Genomic DNA, 23297 nt, shown 5'->3' with positions numbered 1-23297 from the left:
CAGCGCCCTGCTGCTTGTTTTCGCGTGTGTTTAGTAGATGTAAACTCGGGTAAGGTCCATAGGAAATTTTTCTACGATCGACCGATTTAGGCTTGAAAACACATGGCCGACCCGTAGGGACAATAAAAACTTCTGACAGAACCATTCCTTTAAGTGCGTTATAAAAGAATAATTTAAAAAAGTGTGAATGGTACAATATTGACAAAGCAGAAAATACACAAAGTTTGTTTACATGCAGTCAAAGCAAAATACAATTTTAATACCCAATAAGAAGAATGTTTGAATGCAGCCAAGACAAAGTACAAATTCAATATACGATAAGAAAAATGTTTGAATGCAGCCAAGACAAAGTATAAAGGCAAACCACAAATCAAGTATAGATGCATGAGATGCCAATGTGGGGTGAAGAAGTTTGATGGTGTCAATGAACTGTGATAATTCAAGAATTGTGAAACGCCTAATAGAAGTCCTGGCAGAAGAGTACACCAGGCAGCTGAAATTGAGTCAGGATTCCTGGCAGGGGAGTATACCAGGGAATCTGAAAGACTATAAGAGAAGTCCTGGCAAGGGAGTTCACCAGGAAATCAAATTGTGTCAAGATTCCTCACAGGGGATTATACCAGGTGATCTGAAAAGTTGAAAGAGATTCTTCAAAGAGAATATTACAGAACTTCTTGGCATGAACAAGAACGTTTTGAGTCCAGTGAAGATACAAAGGAACTATTAGATAAAGAGACATCCTTGCTATCCTGTTTAAGAATCCAGGGGAAGAGGACCATCCTCTGAATCTAAGGGTCTACACCTTAGAGAACATTTTCGTTGGACTTATTATACTTTTGGTTTTGAAAATTGTTTTGCCAACATAAAGATAAAGAAATTTCATTGCACCTTTCGTTGTTCTGTTTTAGTGTGAGGGTCGGATTAGGAAATATTGGACACAAGGACGGCTTTCTTTTATAACTGACATCCTAACGGAGACAGATCTTTAGTTTTACTTTCTAGGTAGGGAAGTTCTTCTTTAGAATAGGGCTAGAGAGGTAGTTTCCCAACCCCTTTTTGTTTAATAAAATGTCTAATCTTGAAAATATGACAACTTTGTGTCCAGATTTCATTTCTGACCCGTCGCAGTCTCCCCTAACTTCAACTTGGTTTCTCCGAGTTGGATTCTGTATGTCTCTTCGTCCATTCCAAGGCGCTCTAGAATGGCCCTTTTTAGTTCCCCAAAGGGAGTGTCTCTGGTTGGCTTCACTGTTTGGTATGCCTCTTGCATGGCACTAGTCAGAAGAAGAGCCACATAGTGTCCCCATCATTTAGGGGGCTACAGAGCATTTCTATCAATGCATTCAAAGTTAGTGAAAAAGAAACTGGTGTCCTCTCCTGGTTGGTACTTCTGCAATATGGATGGTGGTACTACTGGGTGAACTCTTGAAGTAGTTATGACCTTGCCCAGCTGTCGTATGGCCTCTTGATTCTTGTCCTGCGTAGTCCCTTGGATTTGCATAACCTGCTAAAAGGCTTGTCTGTCTGCTTGGTCTTAGTGACCCTGGACCTGCAGTAGTTGATGTAGCTGTTGCTGGTCCTCTGCAAGTGTTTCTATGAGAGTTTCCATGTTGTTTCTCTGTCCCACCGCTGCCACCGCTTGTGGGATACATGAGGCCAGAAGCGGTGTGCGGTGACAAAAACGAAGGTTTATTCAGGAAAAAAAAAAAAAAGATAAGGGATTCCTAGGTCCCAAAAATAAGAATAATGGTCACTCTTCTTGACGTATTCCAATTTCTGGATTAGCTGGGATAGTCTTTGTTCTAGGAATTATATATATGGATGGGTTCTCCCTCTCCGGGCTTCCTCTTGAGACTTTTTAATATGCCCTGCAGACTTCTTAATATGCTCCGTCTCGGGAATGTTCTCCTGCTCCTACAATGATACAAATCCAGACGACACAATTGATCAGGTTTGTAGGCTTTTTTCTTAAGGTTCTCTGCCCCTGTCCAATCAGCACCCTGCTTTCCATATGTTTCATGTGAGTTCTTATGGGAGGCCTCTCCCCCTACAATCAGTTCCCCTGTGACTGGCCACCAAGGTCCTGGGCTTTTATGCCACATGTGATGAATCTATTGTTCTGACCCCCTTGGAAGCAATCCCAGACCGATACATGTAAGTGGAATCATTGTGTGCATGTCAGGGGTAACTCCTTTGCAGTGCACAGGTCATCTTGCTTCCCTCCGTGACTGTTTCATTGTCTTGTTGTCTCTGTGTCCTATTCGGTGTACACTGCGGTACATCTCGTCTGAGGTGTACCCGTCGCAGTCTCTCGTTCAGGGTACTGATGTCTTGTTTCCGTCCCGGTGGCTAGTTGACTATGGCTGTCTGGCCGGTAACAGGGGTTCTCATTTAGGAAGGTCTCTTCTCGCCTCTGCCCTCCTTTCCATATCCCACAGGATTGTGGACCCCATACTCCATGGGTTTCCTGGCATCACACATGACCATGGAGGTGCTGTGGTGGGCCTGGAGCCTCCTAACTATGCCGAAACCTGGATGATAGCCGTAATTTGAGGAACGTGGCGAGCTACAGAGAAGCCAAGATGGGAGCAACTGGGAAATCGAGAAGCAAAAGAAAAGAGGAAATTGACCTGCCAGAGCCTGAGCCAACTCCTGCAAAGTCACCCGAGGCTAATGCAGGTACGAATAATTAACCAAAGAGCCTATGACTGTGATACATGTATTAACTGAATAACGAGTGAGCAGAAACAGATATCTGAGGAGATATTCAAAAGCCTAAAGCAGGAAAAAGGTTGTGAAGTGTTAAAGTGGAAACAACTATCGTGGGGAAGAAGTAGAGCACCCCAAGAAGTGATTTCAAGAGAACCAATTGTTAAAGAGTGGGGAGACCCCTGTAAGAAAAGCTGTGAAACATATTGTGAGCTAGGAGTACAAAGTGAAGTACTCCAAGAAAGAAAGAACCTGGTAAAGCCATCTCAGAGGTGGGGAACTTTCAAAACGAATAAATCAAAGGAACTACCCAGAGTGAAAGGAAAGTGTTTAAGAGACTATATTCAAGAGAACAATATTAAGGGTAATTTGCCTAGGAAAATATGACCCCCAACAGTTTGGAAGTGCTGCAGGAGCTCATGAAGAGACATTTCAGTATCAAAGATCATCATAAGGAGTATTTCTGTGATATAAGAGACGTTTAAATATTACAGACTTGTATGAAACCAGAAGACCTTGGGAGAAGCCGCAATACAAAAGGCAAAGGGGAGGCCACCAGAAGAGAGAGATTCTTTTTGATCCAGTTTAGTTAGTATTATTATTGGTAAGGTCAGATAGGGTTAGGTTTGGACTAAGGACATTTTTTTATTTTTGACTTCCTGATGACAGACAAGCACCTTAGTTTAATTTAGTCAGGTAGAGAACTCCCCTATCGCGATAGGACAAGCTAGGCCGTTTCTATCATTTAAAATAAAGCACTTAAAAATGTCTGTGTTGTGTCCGACTCCTTCTTCTGACCCTGCCACAACCCCAAATGCTAAATATACCAACGCTAATGACTCTGCAGTGTCACAGCTGAGAAGCATATCCTGGTCTTCGGATGTATGATAGAACTTTATATTAACCTTTCCTTTGGCATACCATACACATCTGTGGGTTTGGGGCAACAGAGTCAAACTGGGATGTGGACATAACGTTCAAAGACGGGCCAGTGTGAAGAAGGATCAGGATCCGCGTGGATTGAATAGTCTCCAGCACCTTGGTTGCCTCCTTCATCCAGCACATGCACTGGATATCGTGGAGATAAAGAATACTTTCTCAGCCTACTCTTTCTCGCTGGGAATGCTGAGCGTGGTTTCTTCTGCTATCGCCACAGTCACCACTTTCTCTGTGTGTGGTCTTGTCACAAGCGTTTTTAGAAAATTGACACATGGGAGCTGCCACCTGTGGTGAATTTCCTGCACTCCCTAACCTAACATGTGAGGGTAGCAGGCTGCGAGGGAAAGGGTTGCGCCAGCCGATATCCGATGTGCCTCCCGAACATGGAGGAGGTGGGATCCCACAAGCATGCTCCACGCCATGAGTCATGTTACTATCACGTCACACAACACTGGGTTAAGAGTGGGACATTTGCACTACCAGCCACAGAACACCTGCAGGACCTTTGAAACAGCCTGGAAATCGGAAGCAAGGTCAAAGTCACTTGTTTGTTATCCAAGCCAAAAGCACCAAGATGGCATTAAAAACTACAGTAGCCTACAACTACTCGCAAACCTTCATTGATGCTAATCAAACCTATGAGGTATTTATGCAATCAGAGATGGGAACTAACAATAAAATAATGAGGGGAAGTAACCTTAATTCCGGGAATGAATACGTTACTTACCTGTAACGCCTGTTCTCCAGCATTGGTATCTTTCATAGATTCCCTTTAGTGCTCTAGTATAGTCATTCTTGGGTCATATTGGCCACAGCCAATGGAAAGGGCTCCCTTTGCTCCACCCCTGAAGGCCATCTTCAGATTTGGCATTGCACACGTAAAGTGGCAATAAGAGCCAAGATAGAGCCTGCTGAGTAGGTGGGAGGGTCGCATGTGAATCTATGAAAGATAGCAATGCTGGAGAACAGGAGTTACAGGTAAGTAACATATTCCTTCTCCAGAATTGAATCTTTCACAAATTCACATGCTGTATAAATAGATTACAAAACAGAACCACATAACCATAACTTGCAGAGGTAAGCTCCTTGTAAAAAACACTTACCAGAGGAGAAACGGACGGTATGCAAACAGGATACCAGAACTGCCTTACCGACTCTGGAATCAGCGGTGGAATCCCTGTCGACGCAGCCCAAAAATGGAGGATACCCAGAGCCACTCTCAAGTCAGCATGTAGTTGTCACCAGCCTATACCCTGCTCTGTGGGCAACACACATGTTCCCAAAAACATACACTAGAGGTACAATGGTGTACCCCTACCCATGGGTTCTCTAAGGGTAAACCATGGGAACTGTTCGCCAAAAGGTAAAGATGAACAGCTGCACTGCCAGGGGTCCAAACTGGACTCCTGTGCAGAAAATACACAGAAAACACATCCATAGAAGCGGTAGGACAAGGATGGGCAGGCCTTGTCCCTCCAAAAGCATTCCCAGCATCACACCAGGGGCCGAATGGCAGCGCCCTGAACTGGTAATGGCATCCTACTACTGTGAAGCGCAGGTAACGGTGGGGTTTTTGATGAGTGGGAATGTGGTAATACGCATCCTCCAGATTCAGGGACGCCAGAAAAACACCTTTTTGCAGGTGGGATAAGACTTGCTGCAGAGTAACCATCCTGAAAGTTTGTGCTTTGAGGGACTTGTTGAGGACCAGATGGTCTAGGATGGGCCTCCAACCTCCTGTTTTACTCTGAAGTACCTAGCGTACACTCCTTATCCTCGCTGATAGGACAGGACTCTTTCGATGGCTCTCTTAGACCGAAGCGACGGAACTTCCTGTAGTAGTAGATGGACGTGCTTCTCTATCTTTTGCAAGGGAGCAATGTTCGACAAACTCCAGCATGTGACCCTGCTGGATAAGGGATAACACATATCTGTCTGTGGTGATGGATTTCCACTTGTCGCCGAATTAAGAAAGACTCCCTCCCCACTGGTGTGTGAAAGTGGGGGGTCAAGTTTGTTTGGATGGCTGGCTCCTAGTATCCGAGTAACCGCAGTGGCGCTGGTTTCCATGGTAGGCTTGTGACTTTGTCTTGTAATCGTCGGTAGCTGAGTGAGATGGGGACCTGTATGAATGCAACTGGTATGAAGGCAGATAGTCCTTCGTCGTCATGGAGAAATGGGATTTTCCCGACCGAAAGTACTGGTGGCACTTCTGCAGCTTGCCGAGAGAACTTGCCGTCTCTGGGTTGGCTCTGATGGTCTGCAAGATCCCATCTACCTTCTTCCCGAAGAGGTCAATCCATTAAAAGGCATGTCCACCACCTTCACTTGGACTTCTGCATGAAAGATGGTGGCCTTGTGCCAGACTTGTCTGCTTAGGACAGTGCCATTTCCAAGCTGTCAGAAACCTGTGTCCACAATGTCAACAGAGACAGAGATCACGTGATCCGACGGCGCTTCACACTTGCGAAGAATGGCAAATGCCTCCTTCATGTCATCAGGCAGAAATTCAACAATTGGGCCCATCTTGAACCAAAGTTCCCTGTCGTACCTGAACAAAATGCCCATTGCATTAGCCACCTTGATGGTCGTGGCTGCTGTTGAGATGACTTGTTTGCTGAAGGCATCCAGATGCTTACCTTCTTTGGTGGGGGGAACGGAGCAAGAGGAGGAGCCGTCAGCCTGCAAATGTTCCTCCAACCCAGAGGGTATGGAGAAACATATGCAGGCTGATGCAAACACCACAGAGTCGTGTGTTCTGAGACATTTCTTTTTTTTTCAATTGAATTTTATTGGTTTTGTAACAAGAAAGGGTACAAACAAACAAGGGTGAATCCCCCCAACATCTTATATTACACCCCAATAATTTCACAAGTACTCCTCCCACTTCAGCTCCCTCCCTCCCCCCACAATTCCTTTAACCCCCTATAAAAGTGAAAGGTCAGCCCTTTGGGAATACTCCAGTCTCTGTGTTTCTCATAATTGTCCACTTTTCCTGGCTGTTGTCGGATCAAATCCCACCGAGTACCTTCCGTGGTCCTCCATCCTTCTCAGGCGAAACTGGTGCAAGACTGCTGCCATTCCCCTTCCACGTCTCCCCGACCCCCATGAATTGCAGCTGTAATTTCTTCCATTAAATATAAATCCTTGGCCGTGTCCGACCATCCTTCTGGCTCGGCAGTTCTTTCCTTTTCCAGTATCTTGCTATGCATGCCCTTGCCGCTAACAAGAAGTGCGACGTGTGGGGCAGGGTTTGCCAATAACCTTGTCCAGCTCAAACAGTATAATTACCGGGTCCAGCCCCCATTCCCTACCCCCCGCAATCTTGATCCATCCCAAGACTTCCGTCCAATAGATCTTGACCATGGGGCATCGCCACCACATATGCCAATAGTCCGCTCTGTGCCCACAACCATGCCAACACAGGGGGCTCACCGTTTGGAACATTTTAGAATACTGCATCGGGACGGAATTCCACCTATGCAGCAACTTCACCCCATGAAGTTTATACTGGCACGCTATAGATGTTTTGCAGGCTCTCCTACACATTAATTCCCACAGACATGCATTCAACTCCCTACCCAGATCCTTTTCCCAACTCTGTCGGAGCCCTTCTACTGACCCACCCAGCGTTTCCAACAGTGCTCTGTACAACAATTAAATAAGTCCTGACATGGTTGAGTGCCCATCTAATACCTTATCCACCGGTGTCGGGTTTCTCTGGATCTGGTCCCGCCATTTCGCTCTGCCAAGGCCCCCTTCAACCTTAAACATAAGAAGACCGTGAGCCTTCCAATCCCGAGGGCAGCCTCCAGGTCCTGAATCCCGATAAATTTCTCTTCTACCCACAACTGTACGACTCTTGACAATCCCGCTTTGAACCCGCCCTGGAATCTCTCCGGTTCTGGGATCTCATCCCATACCAGTGGGGCCCAGATGTGACTCAACGGCCCCAATTCACCCGGTCAAATGCCTTCTCGGCATCGAGGGCCACCAGTAATGGGTTACCCGTCCCCTTTACCGCCTCCTCCATCAAATGCAGCTTGTTGCCCAGTGTATCTGACCCCTGCCTCCCCTGTATGAACCCCACCTGGTCTTAATGGACCAGGCTTGGCAGGACTCCTTCCGTTCGGGTTGCCAATATTCTGCTGAAAATGTTGGTGTCCACATTCAGGAGCAATATTGGGCTGTACGATTTACAGTGCCTAGGGTCTGTCCCTTCCTTAGGTATAATTGTTATCAGTGCCTTACCAAACGAATGGGGCGCCCTCCCTGTGGAACAGGATGTGGTTGAACAGTCTTGCCATGTGGTGCGCAAAACTACCTGAGAGCGCCTTATAAAACCCTGCAGTGTACCCGTCTTCACCAGGGGCCTTCCCCACCTTTAACCGGTTAATTGCCTTGAGAACCTCCTCCCAGGTCATAGGGGTCTCCATGTCCTCCAACTCCCTCTGTCTTAATCGAGGGAGAGAAATTTCACATAAGTACTCCTCCATCTCCTCCTCTCCCCATCCCCTTTCTTCTAGGTATAACTGTTCCTAGAAGCCCGCAAATTCCTCAACCACTGCCCCCGCGTCTGTATGTAGAGTCCCCCCACGTCCTCAACAGCTGAGACCCATCTATCCGCTTTCTGTCCCCAGAGCTTTGCAGCCAGGAGGGCATCAGCTTTGTCCCCCTTCTCATAATATAGCGGCCTCAATGATTGGAGGCCTGCAACCAACTTTCCTATCTCAATTTCCCTCCACTCCTGCCGTTTATCCCTTGCCACTTCCAGGTTCTCCCTGCCCCCGTCCCCATCTCCTGTGTCTCCCCCCTCTAGGGTCCCGATTTCCCTCCTCAGTGTTTCCGCTCACAGTGTCCAGATTCTCTTTTTAGAGGAGCCCTCCCGTATCACGAGGCCCCACCACGTGGCTTTGGCTACATCCCAGACCATCCCCAGATCCACTTCCCCCGTGTCGTTGATACTAAAATACTCTGTGCTGGCAGCCTTCATTTTCTCAAGAAAGACTGCGTCCTTTAACAGCATGTCATTACAGCACCAGACAGACTCCCTCGTTTGCAGGCCCACTGATGACACCGACATAACTATATCGTGATCTGACCAGCTGATGAGGGTATGTGTGCTCATTACCACCCTCTGTCTCTGTGATCTTTGCATGAGCCAGTAAACAATCAGGGTCCTGGACCCATGCGATGAGGAGAAAAGGGTATACCGTCTGCCAGCCGGGTGGCCTTCCCTCTACAAATCTACCAGGTCCTGTCGCCTCATAATGTCCAATAGGCAGTCTGCCCTTCTCCCCCCCTGCTCCCTTCGCCGCTCTCCCCCCCCCACTGTGCTCCATACTCCGGTCCATCCACATGTTACAGTCCCCCCCTCCAATAGCAATAACCTCACTGCGTGGCCCAGTATTTCCCCCCTATCCTCCTGTAGGAACTGGGGCTGTCTTGTGTTCGGGCAGTATATGTTAGCTAAGGAGACCTGCACTCCCTCCAAGTTCCCTGAGACCACCATGGCCCTTCCGTCTGCCCGTTACCACACCATTGGTTCACCCAGCCTGACTCTTGTATTGAGGAGGATGCCCACTCCACCTTTCTTAACCCTGCTAGATGCCCAGAAGACCTGTCCAATCTGGGAGCCTGGAATGCACCTTTCTTCCCCCCTGAGCAGCCTCGTCTCCTGGACTACTAGCACATCCAACCCTCTATTGGGAAATTCCCTCCCCAGTAAAGACCGATTAGTTGGCGAATTCAACCCTTTCATGTTCAGGGTTCCATCCTCCACTATTCAGAGCTTCCTTCCAATCTCCCGGCCCCTCCACTCTCCACTGACCCGTCCCCCCAAGCTGTTCAATATTCTCTTCCCCCCCTTCCCATTTCCTTCCTCGACCTGGACCCTCTAACAGAGAACCATATTCCTTTCAGAACGCCCACCTTGTGATGGGCCACCAGGGCGACTATTTGCTTCGCCTGCCGATTCAGTTACCCCCTTCCTTCACCCCACAGTCCCTTCACTCTTTTCACGACTATGTCTTTACCCATCTGTGACTCCACTTGCAGCTTTCCCCTCTCAGGGGTCCCTGAGCTTCCTTTGTGGAGGGGTGTTGAGCTTCTTGAATTTCCTGCCACCCGGCATCATCATCTTTATACCCTGGGGACCCTCCTGCCCACGTTGCTCCACCGCTCCAGGCGCCGCACCTTCCCGGCCTTCACTTGAGTCTTCCCCCTTTACGACCTGAAGGACCTGCTGTGCTTCCTGTCCAATGGTCACCCGGAAGTCCACCTCACCTCTCTCAAAGGACAGGGCAAATGGGAAGGACCATCAGTATCTGTTACCCTTTTTTGCCAACCATTATGTAAGGGCACGACAGTCTCTATGGCAAGACATGGTGAGACCTGAGAGGTCCTGGAAAACCCTAACAATGTCTCCCTCATATTGGAAGCCCCCCAAGCGCTTTGCCTTCTCCAAGGCCTCCATTTGTTCTACATACCTTAGGAAGCGTACTACTATTGACCGTGGCCCTCTCCCTGCTCCTCCTCCGCCTCTGGGGGCCCTCTTCAGTTACACCTCCTTTCCACCTTCCTGGTTTATCAGTCCTTGTACCTTCCTTCCCACCTCTGCCGCCGTTTCTCCCTTCTGCTCTCCGACTCCCAAAATATGCAGGTTATTCCAGCGCCCCGTTTTCCAAATCGTCCAATTTCAGCAGTTTCTTCTTCCCTTACCTGCAGGTCCATCAGACGTGCCTCGTATTTCATATCCAGGAGGTCCATCTGTAGGTGGTTATTCTCCATCACCTCCATTTTATCCTCCAGCTTATCCACACGGCCCTTGAGATCACAAGTTGACCCCCCAATATCTGTCTGGATTGCCTTAATTTCCTGGAAGATGTCCTTTAAGTCCTCCCTAGTCAGGGCTGGGGCCAGCGCACTTCCTCCTGCCGCCATCTTGTTTTGCATAGCAGGGGATCCCCTCTGGCCGCTGCCTGAGCTTCTCCTGAAGCGCTGCAGAAACACAATCCCCATCAGTGCACTACCTCTGCGTTCAGGGAAACTCTGGGGCTTCTCCAGCGTTGTCGTGGGCGAGCGTCTGCCAGGCACTGTCACCCTCAAGACCTTTGCAGGGCACCAGAAAGACACAACCCCCCCCACCGCACCCACCTACTTCTCCTCGTGTCCTGCTGGGCACTTTTGTCCCCATAACTGTACAGTTCACACTTGTCGCCCCTCTTCTCCTCATGACCTACTGTGCTTGTTCCTCTTTGATGGCTCAAATTTCAGGCTCCTCTCCACCCGGTCCCGGACCTCCTAGTGCCCCCCCGTCCCCAGTCCTCCTTCTGCCCCATCTGCGGTTCCATGTAATAATGTCCCCACAAAAATATCGCCATGCAAAAATATCGCTGAAAAAAGGGCGTTTTTTTTTTTGTTGGTTGCCCCTTTCCCCATATACATGGTCACCCATATAATATCGCCACTACCTTTTCCCGGCGATATTATGTACGACGACCATATATATGGGGATAATATTACCTGATACCCCATCTGCCTGTAAAATATAGCTGGTATTAGTCAGGGTAGAAGGTGTGAGTACAAGGAATGAGGAAGAGCTTAAAAGTTCACTCAATCCGTTAAGCAGCTGCAGCAGAGGTCTTTTTGAAACCTGCAGGGCCCGGGTTTTTCCCTCCCTAGTCCCTCAGCAACTGTGTCCACAGCACTCTTTCCCTCCTAATGTGGCACCATCTGCTCCATTCCTGCCCCTGTGGGTGCCGGGGATCCCCTGTGTGGTCAGGATGGGCCCGCTGCCCGCTCCTACAGTCTGCACGACCTCCTGGCTGCTACTCTTGGCTTCCGCTCTATGGGCCCCCCCAGCTCACCTTGTTTCCACACTATGGTCCGCTCCTCCGTGGGCCAGTACCGCTCCAGTGGGGTTACAGCCAGGTCTTCTGTCCCATCTGTGCTTGCCTCAGTAGCCGGCTCGTCCCTCACAGCTCCGCTGGGCTTCTCTGTTCCGGGGGTCCTCTCTCCACTTCGCCCTCGCCTGGGCCGTTTTTCCACTCCAAACATCCGCTGCTCCCTCTCTGGTCCGGCTTACCTCCAACAGCGCCGCTGAGCCTCTCTGTCCTAGAGTCCTGCTCACCACTCTGGCCTCGCTCGTGCAATCATTCGTCACTAAGCGACCACTGCTCCCTCTCTGGTCCGGCAGGCCCCACGCAACACTGCTGGGCTCCTCTGTCGGGTTCTTCTCACCACGATTCCTGCCTCGCCTGGGCCGGGTCTCCAGACCTCTCGTTGTCGGACGTTGCTGGCCGCCATGGTCCTTTCCTCGACGGCACTGTGGCCTCAGGCCCTACTGCATTTCTCTGGGTATCTTTGCAGGGACCGGGAGGGGACGGCCTGTGGCGGAGCTCCGTCACTATGCGGCCATTTTGGCAGCAGAGGCAGTTGTTGTGGAGCTCATCCACATACACATTCTTTAGGCCGCATCGGGAACAGGCCTTCAAGAGGCTCTTCCTCTTGGTCTCCACCATGCTGGATGTAGGCCTCAGAATCGGGGATGAGAATCCGCTTCACGGGGCACCGGCCACCTGAGCAGGAGCAAACCCCAGACGTAGCCGGAGTTAAGGATTCCACAAATCGTGTTTAAACGAGAAAAAAGTTAGTCAAAATAGAAGAAAATGTCGAAAATATACTAAGAGATTTTTGAGGACTCCCAACACTTTAACATGCAGTTAAAAATACTGAACGTGGCCTCCAAGGGTTGAGCTAAGGGAGCCCTTGCCATTGGCTGTGGGAAATACGACCCAAGTATGACTATACTAGTGCACTAAAGTGAGTGAATTTTCAGTTTAAAAATGTAACTTTTCTATGTTACCGAGGGTTCCCAGCCTGACAAGGGGGAATATTCATACAGCATGTGAATCGATGAAAACCCCAATTCTGGAGAATAACAACCAATTAGATCCACATGATCAAACCAAAACTGGGAATAACACAAGGGAAATCAGAGAGAATGCCAAGTTCCTTTTGAGGAAATATAAGAAGGGCTCGGAAATCACAGAATTATAAAGGATCCTGGAGAAGGCAGACATGCCTATGCTTGCTCCTTTGACAAAAAGGTTGAGTCTGGAAGGAGAGATACAGAGGAGTACTGCTGTCTTTCAAGACTGTTGCCTCTATAGATGGCATGGCTTGTTAAATATTTTTGATTGTTTTGTTCTCTCACTAACGTTCTAATTCAACACATTGTTCAATAATACACTTGATGGATTTTTAACAGTTTTGTCTGTAATTTGCAGGCACTTGTTGCCTTTTCGGGCAGCTTGTCTTGATTGTGTGGGCATTGTAGCATTGGCTGCCTGAAAGAACCGTGATGAGCTAGGGGCATAGGGACACATACCCACCCATCACAGTAAGCCAAATCCAAGTCAGGTTCAAGTTAGACCTACCGATCACAGATAGGTATGAAGACCTGTTGAGAATCGTGAAAGCCAAGGCCCAGGGGAGGGCCTACTGAGCATCCTGAAACACAAGGTCAGCGAAAAGACCCGTTGTCAAACTCCACACATATGGTCTGGATGTAAACCGCTTGAGAATCCTAAGATCTAAGACCCATGAGAGAGAGGCCTGTCAAAAATCCGGAATTGTGCTAAAGTCCAGCGGGAACCTTCTTATAATCCTGAACTGAGCCGAGGTCCAGTAGGGATTCTGATGTCAAAACAAGGTTGTCGGAGACCTGTGAGACTATTGCAGAAAAACTAAAAAAACGAGTCAGAAGAGAGTCATAAGTAAGTGTGACTATGCTAAAGGAAGCCAGAAATTGGAATCCAGGGAAAGGTCTGGAGAAGCCAGGTGAAAGTGGAGCGGCTTGGAGAAGAGACAAACCTTTCCAAAAGAATAATTTGTTTTGCTGGCTTTGAATAGGGAAGAATTTTGAAGGGTAGGTCTAGGAACTTTTACTTTGGGCCAATCCTTGGAACCTTTCTGTTGTTAGAGTAGGGTGGCCCATAAGGCCAAGGACTTGTTAAGGTTAGGGATTTGGATTTCTGTTGGCCACCTGTTTGAAGATGCATTTTATTTCAAGTGAGGGTGTCTACGACAGACTAGGACTTATAAGATTAGGAATACGAAAGGAGGTGGAACTCTATGAAAAATATTTCAGCATATTTTCAAGGTTTTCAGTAGATTTGGAATATCTCGCGCTATGATCATGTAAGTAACTAACAAATTAAGTAAACCTTTTTTATCCAAATTTTTTAATGATGAATTTGTAGTGTCATGCAGTGGAATTGAACTGGGTTGAAACCCACCCAGACACACTGAAAATAAGCTGTGGTGCCTAGCGGGAAGCACTGCCGAGTAGGGACTGGTCAATGGTGATGCAGCATGTTTCCTTACCTCATTGGACTGTCATCCTGCCTCAGCCCCCTCCTGTTGAAGTGCACGCTCTGCGATTACCTTTTCTAAATGTACCTATTGCTGCGCTTCGACTATCATTTTGTGCCCTGTGCACTACCTCTGCTTCCTTATAAGGTCTTTCGGGTTTTCTGTGAACTCCCTATGCCATCCAGTGGGCTCTCTCTTTATCCCTGTATGGATTCTATGACAAGACAGGAGGCTCCTATTATGCATTACAATCTTTACTCTGACATCACAGCAGCAAAGAATAAAAATCTTTGTAACAACACTCTGAAAAGAACTCATCACAGTTCCAATAGTGCAATATATAAACCATCCCAATTCAAAATGGAGGACAGATCATGCCCTAAGTGTAACAAATGGGCTAAGAGCCAGTCCCATAAATGTCCCTTTCTCTAACACCAACTCCTCTTTCTTTGCTGCTGACGCCACAGCTAAGTCACTCCTCCTAGTTCTTGCATTAGTGTATGATAGATGAGGAGGACATGGAGGAAGAGGTGCCGAGAGGTCAAGAGGAGCATCAGGTACTTTCTCTAGTGTTAAGAGTTTTTTCCCACAGAGATTTGGGGGGCAGACTGGCCAGGTTCCTCCCGCAGTGGGAGTCCCTCACATCAGAACCCTGGGTATTACAGACAGTCCAAGGTTATCGCTTAGAGTTTTATTCCCCTCCTTGCCAGTTCTCAGCTCCCCACCCTTTGGTTTTAGATGAAGTCAAGCAGTCTGTAATGATGTGGAGGTCAGGGACCTAATTTCCAAGGGAGCGGTAGTTCCAGCCTCTTACATGGCCTCTCAGTTTCTGAATGCCATTTTCCTAGTTCCGAAACCAGAACAGGGGTTTCACCCAGTGATAAACCTGAAGGCCCTCAACTCCTTTGTAGTATACCACCACTTCAAGATGGAAAGAATCCATCTTTTCAGGGACACCCTTCTGCCAGCAGACTGGATGGTCAAATTGGATCTCAAGGATGCTTCCCTAGTAGTTCCTGTGTTCCCTCCACACCAAGAGTTTCTTCAGTTTCAGTGGGGGGGAGTCGGGTTTGGCAGTTTGCCTCCCTAACGTTTGGCCAGTCATCAGCCCCATGGTGCTTCACCAAGTTGATGAAGCCTGTGATGGCTCTTCTCAGGTCCAAGGGGATTCGAATCATTATATATCTTGACGACATGCTCCTGTTAGCCCAGACCCTCAGAATCTGCGCTCTCATCTGGAATTTACGGTGACTCTTCTTCAGAGCCTGGGTTTTGTGTTAAATGTCAAAAAGTCCATATTGAAGCCTACGCAATGTATCCAGTTTCTGGGTTTCAATATAGATTCAAAGCGTTGCATCCTTCTCCTCCCAGACAAAAGGTTGGCCAAGATAAGGAAAGAGTCGGGTTATCCTCAAGAAGGACAACATTTCTCTCAGGCTGTTGGCCAGAGTAGTGGGGATGTTGTCAGCATCCATCCAAGCTATCTTCACAGCCCCCCTACACTACAGAGCGTTACAGCGTCTGAAGGCTCGACATCTGCGCAGATGTCTTTCTTTCTCTCAGATGGTGGTGCTGTCCCCAGAAGCCAGGTTGGAGCTCCTTTGGTGGCTCAGGCACATGGATGCCTGGAATGGGAAAGCAATCTTTGGTCCCTCTCCGGATATAGTTCTGGAGTCCGATGCCAGCAGAGCGGGCTGGGGATCCAGACTGGGTCAGGTTTCCACAGGGGAGAAAGGGAGAAAGAGCTCCATATCAACTGTCTGGAATTGTTAGCAGGGTCTTTTGCAGTCCGAAGTTTTCTCAAGGATCAGGGGAATTGTTGTGTCCTCCTCCGCATGGACAATGTCTCGGCAGTGAGATACATCAATCCTTTGGGAGGGACCAGGACCAAGGTCCTAGCGGATCTGGCAAGGGAATTTTGGCATTTTTGCCTCGACCGCAATATTGTGTTGAAGGCGGAATACCTTCCGGGGATCAGCAACGAGGGGGCGGATTGGAAATCCAGACACCTTCAGGACAGAAGCGACTGGATGTTAGACAAGGGCCTCTTTGCCAAGATAGAATCTATATGGGGTCCGTTTGCAGTGGATCTGTTTGCCTCGAGGCTAAACTGTCAGGTTCTCAGGTTCTCAGGTTCCACAGTTGGAGTCCAGATCCTGGCGCTCTAGCTACCAATGCGTTCCTACAGGATTGGTCGGGTCAGAGGTTGTATGCCTTCCCTCCTTTTGCACTGATAGCCAGGGTATTGATTCAGGTTCGCAGGCAGGAAGCCAAGTTAGTGATATTAACCCCCTTTTGGCCTTCTCAAATCTGGTTCCCAGCTCTTCTAGAGTTGTCTGTGGACATTCCTCATCTTGTTCCCCTTCATCCCCAGTTACTGATAGGTCCGGGAGGGCTCCTTCACAAGCTGGTCCTTCAGGGGCACCTCTCCCTTATGGTTTTGAAGATTTCACCTCTTCCTGTTGCTTCTGAGGGCTTTCGGACTCTATGTCAGTCATCTGGGACTCTTGGGCCCCCTCTACCAAGCTGGGATACTCTTCAGCATGGAACAGCTGGGTTAGCTGGTGTGTGGTTAGGCACCTCGATCCAGTTTCTGCCCCTCCTGTAGAGGTGGTTAATTTTCTGGTGGATTTGTTTAAAGAAAGTAAAGCCTATAGAACCATTAATGGCTTCCGGTCTGCTATTTCAGCGGGGCACCTTTTGGTAAAAGGCGAACCTGTAGGTAGGCATTTTTTTGTGCGAAGAGCCCTTAAATCTATTGGTATTAAGGTTCCTCCAAACCAAAGTATTCGGTTCTTTGGGATATTAAAGGAATGGTTCGGCCAAAAAATGTTATTGCTAAAAAGATGGGCAATAATTTAAAAAAATCGATTGCCACTTTTTTTTTTTAAGTCCCTATGTTACATTTTGAGAAAATGAGGCTCCACATTTTAAAAAGGAAGCACATGGTGGCATCCATTTTGTGAAATGGATGCCCGTCTGTGCTTGCTTTTGCAGCACTAATGAAGGAAAAGCCAGCCAGCTGTAGTAAACAAAAGCTACCACTGGGTGGCTTTTCTTTCATTGGTGCCGGGACTCGGAGGATGCAGACCGGAGACTACAGGCAGAAAAGCTGCAGCTGCATCTCGGTAAGTGCTATTTATTTTTTTTAAAATAAGCATTAGTTGCGTTTTTTTTTTCTAAGTTTTCCGGGCTGGAGGAGCCTGGAAAACTTAAAAATAAAACTGCAGCTTTAAAAACGTTGTGGTTATGTTTGCGGTAGCTTTTGAAGCTACCCCACACATAAATACAACGTTATTGTGTTTGAAAACGCTGCGGTTTTTCTTTCCAAGTTTCTCAGGCTCCTCCCGCTCGGAGGAGCCTGAGAAACTTGGGAAGAAAAACTGCAGCATTTTCAAACACAACCGCGTTGTCTTTCTGCACGGGGAGTTCCCCACGGGGAGCCCGAAAGCCCCAAATGGGAAAGCAGCTTTAGGCAGAAACACAACGCAGTTGTTTTCTGAAATGCTAAACGTTGCAGTGTTTCTGCCTAAAGCTGCTTTCCCATTTGGGGCTTTCGGGCTCCCCGTGGGGAACCCGAGAGCCCCAAATGGGAAAGCAGCTTTAGGCAGAAACACAACACAGTTGTTTTCTGAAATGCTAAACGCTGCAGTGTTTCTGCCTAAAGCTGCTTTCCCATGTGGGGTTTTCGGGCTCCCGTGGGGAGCCCGAGAGCCCCAAATGGGAAAACAGCTTTAGGCAGAAACATTGCGGCATGGAAACACAACCGCGTTGTGTTTCTGCTGCCTTGGCTTTCACTTTGGGTCTCTGGTGCTCCCCTGGGGGAGCACCAGAGACCCAAAGTGATAGGGACGGCAGCAGAAACACAACGCGGTTGTGTTTCAAAAACGCTGCGGTTTTTCTTTCCAAGTTTCTCAGGCTCCTCCGAGCGGGAGGAGCCTGAGAAACTTGGAAAGAAAAACCGCAGCGTTTTCAAACACAATAACGTTGTATTTATGTGTGCCGTAGCTTCAAAAGCTACCGCAAACATAAATACAACGTTTTTAAAGCTGCGGTTTTATTTCTAAGTTTTCCGGGCTCCTCCAGCCCGGAAAACTTACAAAAAAAAACGCAGCTAGTGTTTATTTTTATTTTAAAAAATAGCACTTACCGAGATGCAGCTGCAGCTTTTCTGCCTGTAGTCTCCGGTCTCCGTCCACCGAGTCCCGACACCAATGAAGGAAAAGCCACCCAGTGGTAGCTTTTGTTTACTACAGCTGGCTGGCTTTTCCTTCATTAGTGCCGCAAAAGCCAAAGCAAGCACAGCGGCGGGCATCCATTTCACAAAATGGATGCCCCCATGTGCTTCCCTTTGAGCTTCATTTTCTAAAAATTTTACATAGTGACTTAAAAAAAAAAAAGTGCCAATCGATTTTTTTTATTAGTACCCGGCGAGAGTCAAGCAGAATGCAACACGCATTCTGATTGGCTCTTGCCGGGTCCTTACCCGGCCGAGAATCTTTTGATTCTCGGCCGGGACTCCAGCTGACTTGTCCTCGGCGGGGGGGTGCGTGACAGTCCCTCAGCCAATGAGGAGGCTCGAAGCGGGGCCATCCCCGCTCCGAGCCTCCCCACGGCTGAGAGGCTGCCTCCGCCCCCCGCTGGGGACTCGGGTAAGCTTTTTTTTTTTCCTTCCCTCCCTCCCTCCTCCCTACCCAAACCCACTTACCTTCTTGCTCCTGCGTCCCTGGTGGGGGACGATGGCAGCCTCCAGCAGTGTGAAGACTCTGCGCCTCCACACAGCTGGAGGCTTCCATCCTCCCCTGGCAGGGACGAAGGTACGTTTTTTTTTTCTCCCCCCCTTCCACTCCCTCCCACCCTCCCAACCACACTTAACTTCTGCTTCTTTTTTTTTCGGGAGCGGACGCGCTGGGAACACTTGTGTTCCCAGCGCGTCCGCTCCCGAAGGCCGCCATGGAAAGAGAAAACGGACTCCCGTTTTCCCTTTCCCGGCGGCCATTTTCTTGGGCGTTTTATTTTTATTTTTTTTCTGTCCCGAAATGCCGTGGCTTTTCGAGACAGAAAAAAATGCTTTTAGTGCCCCGGTCACGCATATAATGCGGGCCGGGGTACTAATAGCAATATGACCCTCGCGATGGGGGCATTACCTGAGTCAGTAATGCACCCGCCGCTCGTGTCATATTGCTTAATTATTGGCCATCTTTTTTTGCAATAAAAATCTTTGTCCGAACCATTCCTTGAATATGGTTTTAGATCTCTTCCCTTCCTGGCCACCTAATGGGGATCTGCCCTTTCAACAGTTATTTTCCAAACTAGCAATGTTGTTGTGTTTGGTATCTATTAAGAGAGTATCTGATATCAGAGCTTTAGATGTGGACAATAGAATGTTTACCCCTCAAGGGGTTACCTTTTTTATTTCACGGAGGACTAAATGTATGACTTTCTCAATATCCTATCCAGCCTTCCCAGAGGACAGTAAATTGTGTGTTATCGCAAGTTTGAGGCCTCAGAATACCTCTCAGCTGCTGATTTCCTACAGGAAGCCCCATAAGCCAGTATCCCCTTCCACTTTAGTCAGATGGATTAAGTGGGTCATGCGGGAGGCGGGGGTTGACACTTCCTCCTTTGGTCCCCATTCGGTTAGGGGCGCTATGGCCTCTAAAGCCGCTTTCCTGGGCGGCAGTTTGGAACAGAATCTTAAAGCAGCTTATTGGTCAAGAGAGTCAACTTTCAAAATGTTTTATCATAAACGCATTGCTCATGTGGCTGTTGATGTTCTGCAAGGGCTTTGAACTTGCATAATAGGAGCCTCCTGTCTTGCCATAGATACCTAATACCCCACACTAACGTGAGATGGGGGTTTAGATTCTATTAAAGACAAGGAGGCGAATATTATCCCTCTCGCCCACCCTTACTGGTTGTTTTGGTTATTTCAGCGTTCGGATAAGAGGTCCTGGTTGAAAGGAGATCGGTTCGAGTTCGGTTTGTGGGAGAGTTCAAGTTTCGCCTGTTTTCAGTTGGATCATCACTCCTTGTGCTACGCGGATGGTTTCTGCAGTGGACATCCGAGGAAGAACAGCATCAGAAAGAGGAGTTTGTGTTAGAGAAAGGGACATTTATGGGACTGTCTCTTAGCCCATTGGTTACACTTAGGGCATGACCTGTCCTCCATTTTGGATTGGGATGTTTTATATACTGCACTATTGGAACTGTGATGAGTTCTTTTCAGAAAGTTTTGTTACAAAAAGTTTTTTCTTCGTTGCTGCTGTGATGTCAGAGTAAAGATTGTAATGCATAATATTCGCCTCCTTGTCTTTAATAGAATCTAAACCCCCATCTCACGCTAGTGTGGGGGATTAGGTATTCTTATTAGTGCTTTGTTCATACCAGGCTAAACTGTTCATATTTCCTTCCCCCATGAACCCTTCTTCACCATTTTCTTTGTCATTGCTGTTTATACGTCTCTCTTTTTTTTCATGTTTTATTTTAATTTTACTTATAACAACAAAACATGAAATAACAAAGAAATTCGTAGCAAAAATATATACATAATTACAAACACATAAATACCCCCTCACCCCCTTACAGATGCCAGGTACACATCATATAATATGAAATTGTCAGATTCAATACAATGTCAGAAATTTGCCCCAAATGTTCATAAACAACCCATTCTTGCCTTGTTTCCTATGTATACATTGTCCACATCCGCCAGATCAAGCATTTCTTTCAATCAGTCCTCTTTTTTTAAAGAAATGTCGGATTTCCAATTCCTAAGGATGATTTTTTTCCCCCTCATTGCTCCCCTAAATAACCACTTATTTTGGCTTTGAGTGAGTATATCTAATGTAGCATCATTTCCCAAAATTAATGTCTCAAAATCAAGACCTATCGGTTCACCCAAGACCTTTTCCATCACCACAACAATCTCATTCCAAAATTCACGCACCTTCCTACAATCCCACATCATATGTTCCAGTGTACCAGTTTCACATATACCTCTCTCCTTTTGAAATCACGCGAGCGTATCCAACCAAGGAACACCCACCTGAGCATATCCAACCAAGGAACACCCACCTGTTCGCAGTTGATATGCCCCTAAGTAATATATATGTCTTTTGACTTCCCCTCTTTATGGAAACTGCTTGACATGTGTATCCTCACAGGCTCCCTTCCTCTTCTGGTTTGGAGGCGTGCTTCCCTTCAAACATATGTTCACATTTTCTTCTCATTGTATTCATGGGCGTAATTTTAGGGGGGACAGGGGTGTTTGTCCCCCCCCAACTTTCATGGCACACCATTTTGTCCCCATTCACTTGATGGGTCACACCTTTTCTTCAGATGTCATGTCCCATAGCTCTCAACCATTTGTGTCACAAAGGCGGGTGAAAACACCCGATTTTATTTTTGGCGGGTGAGAGGCCCATTGAAATGAATGGGCATGCAGGAGGCTTGGCGGGTGAGTCAGCTGTTTAGAAGGCGGGTGACACCCGCCAAAAGCGTGTTAGTTGAGAGCTATGCATGTCCCCCCCCAACATTTTCAGCAAAGTTACTCCACTGATTGTATTCATTCAAACGGCTTTCCCGTTGCCCTCTTTGGAAGCCCCTTTGCCCCCGGACATACATTACCCGTGGCTCTGCAAGGTTGCTTCCTCGCCCTCTCCCCCGACACTCACCCTTTCTTCACTGGTGGCCGCCCCCATCTCACCGCGACTGGTTCCTGGTGCTGCGGGAAAAACCCTGTCATTGTGCTCGTAACTGCATGGCTCCTCGACGCTTAATCCGTCTGGGATGTTTTGATAAACAACTTTAATCCGCTCAGCATGACTCGGCTGTCCCCTTTCTACTTTTATGATATGCGTTAAACATTTTTTTTGTAAAGCAACGTCGGCATATTCTTGAAGATAGCACCGGAATTATTATTATATATAAATTATAAAGAAGAAAAGGGACAGTGTTCAATGAGACCAGAGGAAATCATACTTTGACCAGGGACAGATGCAGACTAAGCATACTGCCCCCTTTTCCATCTAAACCGCGAGAAGCCAATGCGATAAAAAAAAATAGCTGTGCGACCGTTAACTTTGGATATCTACGTGCATGCCCCAACGTTACACACAGTACAATTACGGTGGTTAATAACACTCATTGGTGTAGCATACTTGCCAACATTCTGTGACCAAAAAGATGTAGGATTTTTCAAGTTTGAAAAATAATAATTCCGATAACAATGACGTCACAGGAAAATACAAAACATACAAACAGCAAAACATAGAAAGATGTTCAAATGTTAAAAATGTACAATTCTGAATGCTAACACCAAAGTGTCGCAGATGCTGCGTGATGGTGTGACACTCTGCCAATGGCTTTCACTGCTGGTTCACCTAAGTGTTGTACCAGCAAGAGTGCAGGACAGAGTCACGCAGCTGTCAGGTTAGTGTATTGGTCTGAGTGCAATCAAAGTAATTACCACAAATTAATGTGTTGCATGCTCTGTCCTGGAGCCTGCCTTAGAATCACACATATTACTTGCCACTGTAAAAAGCAGTAGAATCTGTAACTGAAATCTGTATTCGGTAGGGCTGCTTCAAAAGCCTACTGCCTAAATCTGTAGGGTTGGAAGCAGGGGCGTTGCTAGGGGGGGGCTAAGGGGGCTATAGCCCCTGATCTTTTGGTTGTAGCCCCGGATAGAATCTCTGGAGCTACAGCCAAAAGACTAGCTAGCCCCCAGTCCCAACAGTTCTCACATCAGCTTAGCCCCGGGTCTTTTCCAGACCTAGCAACTCCCCTGGTTGGAAGTATGGTGTAGCAATTAGTAGCCAGAGGATTTGGCACAATATAAAAAGGTGATCATATGAAATGGTCCCCAAAACCCATTTTGTATAGCATACTAATTTCCCTTTCAAATTGTGTTGGCTGGCACAGTGGTGCTCATCTTCAGGCAGATTACCTGTCGGTCTGTATCCATGTGGTTTCTGAGGGATTTCAGAAAACCCAGGTTTCTTATCTGTGGGCTGAAGTTAGCCATTAATTCACAGATTAAAATTAGTATTTGAGCCCAAACCGACGGATTCCGTTAAACTTTTTAAAAAAATGTTTTATTTATTAAATGTGTTACAGACAAATATTGGACTTTTCACATAATACTAAAACATTGACACATCCTTGATCATAATATTTACAAATACAATAGAATTAAAAGGACCTCTTCCGCCCAGTCCTTAGGAAAAGAATTTTTCATGACCCGAGGGCAGTCTTTGCCAAAAATTCAT

The 23297-nt window shown here is 47.4% G+C and overlaps 1 protein-coding gene across 1 annotated transcript in view; it reads right to left on the bottom strand.

Moving 5' to 3' along the window:
• Window positions 1-21826, bottom strand: part of RSKR (ribosomal protein S6 kinase related) — a 296387-nt gene extending 274561 nt beyond the window's left edge. The window contains exon 1 of the mRNA XM_069615335.1: window positions 21702-21826. Coding sequence (XP_069471436.1) covers window positions 21702-21728 — 27 coding nt within the window. The 5' untranslated portion in view covers window positions 21729-21826. The remainder of the gene's footprint in view (window positions 1-21701) is intronic.
• Between the last annotated feature and the right edge of the window lie 1471 nt (window positions 21827-23297).

Source organism: Ambystoma mexicanum, chromosome 9, assembly GCF_040938575.1.
Source record: "Ambystoma mexicanum isolate Mex_15411 chromosome 9, UKY_AmexF1_1, whole genome shotgun sequence".
NCBI classification, from domain to species: domain Eukaryota; kingdom Metazoa; phylum Chordata; class Amphibia; order Caudata; family Ambystomatidae; genus Ambystoma; species Ambystoma mexicanum.
Note: the sequence above shows the minus strand (reverse complement) of the source record. Positions and strands in the feature narration are given on the sequence as shown.